The 6,737-nt window shown below is 47.0% G+C and overlaps 1 protein-coding gene across 2 annotated transcripts; it reads left to right on the top strand.

The window, feature by feature from the left end:
- The first annotated feature begins 4,056 nt into the window (after positions 1-4,056).
- pou4f2 (POU class 4 homeobox 2) lies at positions 4,057-5,987 on the top strand. Of its 2 annotated transcripts, XM_036573500.1 has the most exons (3): positions 4,057-4,365; positions 4,492-4,520; positions 4,936-5,987. In XM_036573500.1, the coding sequence occupies exons 1-3, from the start codon at positions 4,267-4,269 to the stop codon at positions 5,945-5,947; spliced, it is 1,140 nt and encodes a 379-aa protein (XP_036429393.1). In that variant the 5' UTR covers positions 4,057-4,266; the 3' UTR covers positions 5,948-5,987. The 2 variants fall into 2 exon arrangements, with proteins under 2 accessions (XP_036429393.1, XP_036429392.1); XM_036573499.1 differs by having other exon boundaries at positions 4,057-4,524; positions 4,946-5,987.
- Positions 5,988-6,737: the final 750 nt, after the last annotated feature.

Here is a 6,737-nt window from a genome sequence, read left to right as displayed (position 1 = left end):
TCTCTCTCTCTCTCTCTTTCTCTCTCTCTCTCACACACACACATACACACACACACACACTTACACACAGACACAGAGTCTCAATCCGTCTTTCTCACCATTTGTTTCTCTCTCTGCCTCACTTTCTCTGATGCGCAGAGATACCATCTTTCTCACACATTGCCACAGCCTCTCTCTCTCTCTCTCTCCCCCTCTCTGTCTCTCTCTCCCTCTCTCTCTCTCTCTCTCTCTCTCTCTCTCTCTCTCTCTCTCTCTCTCTGTCCTCTCTCTCTCCCTCTCTCTCTCTCTCTCTCTCTCTCTCTCTCGCTCTCTCTCTATTCTGTGCCGGTGCATCCTTTGTCTGTGCCGTTCTCGGAGCGAGTTCGCTTACAGAAGGAGCGCTGTGTATTAAACAGCTGTCTCTGGTGGTCCGGGTATAATTGGGGTTGTTAACGTGGCCCGGCTCCTGAGGGACGCTCTCCACAATGTCTTTGTGTAAAGCACACAAGCGCCGCGGCGCTCTACCTTGATTCTTGATGTATGTCAAAAAAAGCAAACAAGTCACCTGAGCTACTGTACATCAACCGGAGCTGTTATTATTTTCCACCCCCGCCCCCTCTCGCCCCCCTGCTTTAGCTCTTAGCTTTGCCATCGCCGTTTCACAGTTATTTATACGTAGTAAAACAAAAGTGCGTGAAGCTCTGCTGAGCTCCATTTTTAGTGGGGAATTCCTCTGAGAGCTGCTTTTCTTAGCGAAGAAACAAAAGTGCATTTATCAGTCTGAAGACGCGCCTCTTTTTCTTTCCTTTTCTTGAAGAGGGAGGAAAATCTTTCCAAGCCCAGCTGCTCGCAGCACCTGTCTGGTGATATGAGTGGAAGATAAAGCATCAGACGAGCAAGCTGAGGAAGGTGGACCTAAGAAGAGAGAAATATGGGAAGGGAATCAGTGTCTTGAATGTCAACACAAAGTTTTAATTTTGACCAAAAATTGTTTTAACAAGAAAGTACTTTGATACTTAATGTTTTGACTGTTCATTTGATTGTTAGTGGAATTTACTTCTATGTAGCCACATTTTTTTTTGATAATTTGTTGCTTAATATTTCTACTATATATAAGGCAAAAGTATCAGCTCATTCAGTCATTTGTAATTTAAATAAAATAATACAGAATCCCATCTGAATTGCTATATGCTGCCCAAATTCCATAACTCAAGAAGTGAGGTAGGTAAAAGCTATTGAATAGGCTATTACAGGCTGCACAGTTACTTTGGCCTGGATATAGTTTGGAAATATGTATTGAGTGTTTGAATTTTGAAGCCCCCCTACAGCCAGCGCGGTGAGCCAAAGCCACTCCTCAAACTCTATTGCTTTAGAGGAGCCCAATTGATTTATTTGACATTAGATATACTTTTTTGTGTGCTTCGTCGAGAATGAAAATTTCATACGCCGATTTAGGGGTGGTGAAATATAAATGATTTCGTTAAAGTTTCATCATAAATCAGTCTTTCGGTATACACTAGCAGACATTGATTGGGCCTTGAAGTCTCGTGAAGAGGCGCGCGAGGCTGGCCGTCCCGATTGAGAGGTAAAAAAGAAAAAAAAGACTCTCGCGACGTAGAACCTTAAACAAAACCGAGTGACTCTCGCGACGGAGAACCCTCAGACAAAACCCACCGCCTCTTGTGACGTAGAACACTTTATGAGCTGCTCTCGCAACATAAAACACAAAATTAGAACCTTGAACTGAAACGAGTGGCTCTCGCGACGTATAACCCCAGATGGAACTCTTTTAAAATGAAAAGTGTTCCTCGAGACGGAACCCTCTGAAAGAACCTTGAAACAAAATAAGCACCTCAAAGTGAAATCTGAGTGGAACCTTGACACGCGCTACCACCACTGTCCAGTGCGCGCGACCAAAGCAGGCTGGGATAATAATATTCGAGCCTACCCGTTGGGAAAAAAAGGGCTTAATAGATGCTCATATGTATATATAAATAAACATAAATAGACATGAATCAGCATTTTGAGACTATTTTTTTCCTGCATGCACAGCACAGCCTGAGCTCAAAGCCTTAGGCTCTGGAACTGGTGGAATTCAAATCCTTCAAATGATGTCCTGAGATGCATTGTCTATAAGGCTTATATATTTAATAGTCATTATCTTTAGTTTTTAGATACTCTTTTCAAACAACTGGCTTTTTTCCTCTGTTTAATGATCCTCAATAGTATAATATGACTTTGATGGATGCAGTGCGATCCAGCAGACTATTTATAATGTGAAATAAAAAAGATATAGACCACTAAATAGAACGTCCACAATCTAGACTGTACCATATTCACCTCACTGTTGATTTCAGCTTGAATTGTAAAACGTAAAATTAGCAATAGTGCATTAAAGAATGTGCTGTAATCAGCGTAAGTCGTTAATATGCATTTCAGTTCAGTTCTACAGAAAGTACAGCTGTACGACAATGTACGCCTTAAATAACGCAAGTAACGTAAAAGTGTTCATCTATAATCTGTACTGTTTAAGCGTTAGGCTGTGGTCGCCCTCATCCAGGGACTCGAGGAGATTAAACAAATCAGACAAGCCTTGTTAATTAGAATATGATTAAAGGTTTTTAATTATATCACTGATGAAATGTAGTCTAATTAGTACGAAGATATGATAAGAGCCCGCTGCGACAATTCCGTTGGGTTTGCAATGAAATTCTAAATTCCTCACCATTAATAATAATAATAATAATAATAATAATAATAATAATAATAACCTTGCATAATAATAATAATAATAATAATAATAATAACTTGTAACCCTGTTTATTATCTCCATAATCAGAAAAAATGAGCATAAATCATTCCCATTAACAGAATGAAGGAGAGCATCTTCTGCATAAATGAAATTTACATTTAATATCCTGGAATTTCTGTACGGACATCGTTTGTGTAATGAGGTCTCGCTGTCTCACAATAATGAGGTGATAGTCAACACGTTGTACTCTTGATTCATTTCCCTCAGCGGGGGTTGATGGAGCTGTCCAGGGTGCTTTCCTCGCCGCTCTTCATGGAGCTGTCCATGGTGGGCTCTGCTCGTGTTCTTCACATTCTTAAGCTACAGATTTGATCCCTGGTGTTAAGCCATTTTTATTTTCAGTTTGACGAATTTGAAAAATTTAGCGAATTTAGCGCCTTTTTTTATTTCCTGTACAATATTATGGTTCCTCGGTAACTTTAAGAGCAGGATGGTCTACTCCACGCGAGCTGCAGTCATTGTAAATGAATGCCTGGTGGAAGACTGCCCATGCGCAGAGTCCCCAGCGGCGGCGTGGCTAATGAAGAATAATAAATCATGAAAAAGGGTTTTCAGGTACAGACAGAGAGAGTGTGAGAGCAGAGAGAGGGAGGGAGAGAGAGCGCGCAGCTGAGAGGAGAGAGAGAGAGAGAGAGAGAGAGAGAGAGAGAGAGAGAGAGAGGCAGTCTGCCCTTCGCCTTTAGAGCAGAGGCAGATCGAGTCCCTGCAGCATTGAATGTAGCTGAAGCGCCGCGACCGTCACGCTTTTCTCGTCATCAAACTCAACATCGACACGGCAGACGCAGGATAAAGGTCGAATATTATCAGCATTATTGTTACTTTTTATTAGTATTGTTTTTAATTTTTTCCCACAGCAGCGTTTGGAGATTTCCGCCAAGAGGAGGAGCAGCAAAACTTTTTCTCGTCGTTTTTTCCCTTCCTTTCTTCTCACTTTTCTCGTGAACGAAAAGGAACTCACCAGAGACAGCGCTTTTTTACGATACACACGCATATATAAAGAAAAAAAAACGAAAGGGAGGAAACCGCGCAGAAGAGGTTGCATGGCTTTATCGGGTTGTTGGAGCTCGAGCTCTTCGAGCAGGACAACCCACTCCGGCAGGTAATAGCAGTGGATGCGTTGTGTCTAGAGACTCGGCTCATCATCATCATCATCATCATCATCCTCCTCCTCCTCCTCTTCCTCCTCCTCTTCCTCCTCCTCCTCCTCTTCCTCTTCTCCTCTGTTGTTTTGATCGCCACTCGCTTCCAGACGCGCAGCGGCAGAGAGGCGCGAGAAAGAAGACTCCGGCAAGGCGAAAAGGGGGGCTTGAACTCGTGAACTCGTGCAGAAAGTCGAAGAAGGGAAGGAAAGAAGGAAGAAGGCAGAAGGAAGGAAGGAAGGAAGGCGGAGTCTAAGTTAAGAAAAAAGAAAGAGAAAAGAAAAAAGAGAGACAACAACATCGGAGAAGAGGCTCGGTCGCCTCGCCGACTGTGTGATGATGATGATGATGTCTCTGAATGGCAAGCACGCCTTCGCTCTGCCACACACCAGCTTGCCCGAGCCCAAGTACTCCTCTCTGCACTCATCCGCCACAGCGGCCTCCTCTTCCTCCTCCTCTCCTCCGTCCTCATCCTCGTCCTCTTCCTCGGCGCCCTCGTCCTCGTGCTCGTCCACGCGCCTCAGCAGCAGTAGCAGCGTCAGCGGCGCGAGCAGCTCGGAGGCGATGCGCCGAGCATGTCTCCCAACCCCACCGGTACGTATCTCTGCATAATCAGCCGCTTAAACCCACTTTTTTTGACAGCCCACTTTTCTTTTTCTGTGCTTGATGTTTTTTTTATATCTGCACAGCAAATCACCCAACACCTCCAATAATTTTTTTTGCTTCCACCACTAACCTCCCCCCCACCCCCAGCCCCCTTCTTCCCTCCCAACTTATGCATTCTGGTTTTGCCGTTCATATTAATTTTTATGACCTGGGATGTTGCATGTGTCTTGTTTAGCGCGTGCAAACGTGCGTGCGTATGTGTGTATGCGTATGCGTGTGTGTTTGTAGGATTTCTTCTTCTGCTTCCCCTTTTTTTCCCCCACCATGCTGGAAATGTTTTAAAATCGCGTCGCGTGTGCCGTGAATTCCCTCGCTGACGATTATGTGCGCGCTCTATTTGCAATTGCAGAGCAATATATTCGGCGGCTTGGATGAGAGTCTGCTGGCCCGCGCCGAAGCTCTGGCGGCGGTGGACATCGTCTCTCCGACCAAGAGCCACCACCACCACCACCACCACCAGCACCACCCTCCTCACCACAGCCCCTTCAAGCCGGACGCCACCTACCACACCATGAACGCGCTCCCGTGCACCTCCTCGTCCTCGTCCACGTCCTCGTCGTCCGTGCCCATCACGCACCCGTCCGCGCTGGCGGGCGCCGGCCACCACCACCACCATCACCACCACCACCACCACCAGCCGCACCAGGCGCTGGAGGGCGAGCTGCTGGACCACCTGACGCCGGGCGGCCTCGCTCTGGCCCCGGACGGCTCCATGGTGTCGGCGGCGCCCGCGGCCCACATGGCCGCGGCCGGGGTGAGCCACATGCACCAGGCGGCGGCGGCCATCGGCATGGCGCACGCCGCGCACGCGCACGGGCTGCCCTCGCACGCGCACGCGCTCCCGCCGCACGCCGCGGGCTGCATGAGCGACGTGGACGCCGACCCGAGGGACCTGGAGGCGTTTGCCGAGCGCTTCAAGCAGCGGCGCATCAAGCTCGGCGTGACGCAGGCGGACGTCGGCGCGGCGCTGGCCAGCCTGAAGATCCCCGGCGTGGGCTCACTCAGCCAGAGCACCATCTGCCGCTTCGAGTCGCTCACGCTGTCGCACAACAACATGATCGCGCTCAAGCCCATCCTGCACGCGTGGCTGGAGGAGGCCGAGAAGTCGCACCGCGAGAAGCTCAGCAAGCCCGAGCTCTTCAACGGCGCCGAGAAGAAGAGGAAGCGCACGTCCATCGCGGCGCCGGAGAAGAGGTCTCTGGAAGCATACTTCGCCATCCAGCCGCGGCCTTCGTCGGAGAAAATCGCGGCCATCGCGGAAAAGCTGGACCTCAAAAAGAACGTGGTGCGCGTGTGGTTTTGCAACCAGAGGCAGAAACAGAAACGCATGAAGTACTCGGCCTGCGTGTGAACGCCCAGCGACGTCTCCACAAAGACACTCTTGAACAAAAAAAAAAAGACGATTTGTAACATATTTCGTACCGCACACACCTTTGCTTTTGTTTTTGTTTTTGTTTGTTTTCTTTTTGTTCTTTTTTCTCCTCCCACTCCCAGTCGTCAAATACTTGTGCATTGAAGCAGAATATCATGTTCCAATTGACTGAAAATAAGCCCCAATCACTCTCACGTCAAAGAGGATGTGGAAGCATTTAAAGGACCGTTTGACTGACCAAGTAAGACCTGTTTGTTTTTTCCTCCTGTTTTTTTTAAGAAAAGAAAACAAAAACAGAAACTATTATTATGCTACACATTGTCTGTCAGTGGAGTGTGACTCTCTTACGCCTCAATTCGTCCCATTGGCCGCTTTGAAAGCTGAATGATCAGTTTTTCTGGGAGATAATCCTGTGTAAAGTAATCAGTGGGCTATGGATGGTGGATAGCCTGCTAATAGCGATTATTGAGTAGAAGAAGTGGCTCTTTCGTTCGCAATACTTTCTTTCTCAACCTGTCCACGATGCAATCAGCCGTACACAAAAATTCAGGGTTAATGTAAAGTAAAAGCTGAAAAAGAGGGCACCTTGACAGCGACTGCCAGTTTTACAAGAGTATTATTAAGATTGTGAATAACAGTTTCTTGTGAATGGTGGTTTAGCTGTAATATAGTGTTGGTTCAGGTATCCTGGGCTATCGGTTAACTGAGTCCAATTCCAGGTGATGCTTAAAGCGTATTATTTGTAAATGACCAAAGGAAAATGTTGTAA

Source organism: Colossoma macropomum, unplaced genomic scaffold, assembly GCF_904425465.1.
Source record: "Colossoma macropomum unplaced genomic scaffold, Colossoma_macropomum, whole genome shotgun sequence".
Classification (NCBI taxonomy): Eukaryota; Metazoa; Chordata; class Actinopteri; order Characiformes; family Serrasalmidae; genus Colossoma; species Colossoma macropomum.
Note: the sequence above shows the minus strand (reverse complement) of the source record. Positions and strands in the feature narration are given on the sequence as shown.

Bases quoted from the DNA above. Each gene is read 5' to 3' on its own strand.
- pou4f2 (XM_036573499.1), top strand. From the start codon at position 4,267: ATGATGATGATGATGTCTCTGAATGGCAAGCACGCCTTCGCTCTGCCA. The intron at 4,525-4,945 runs GTACGTATCTCT...TTGCAATTGCAG, and splicing joins CATGTCTCCCAACCCCACCG to AGCAATATATTCGGCGGCTT.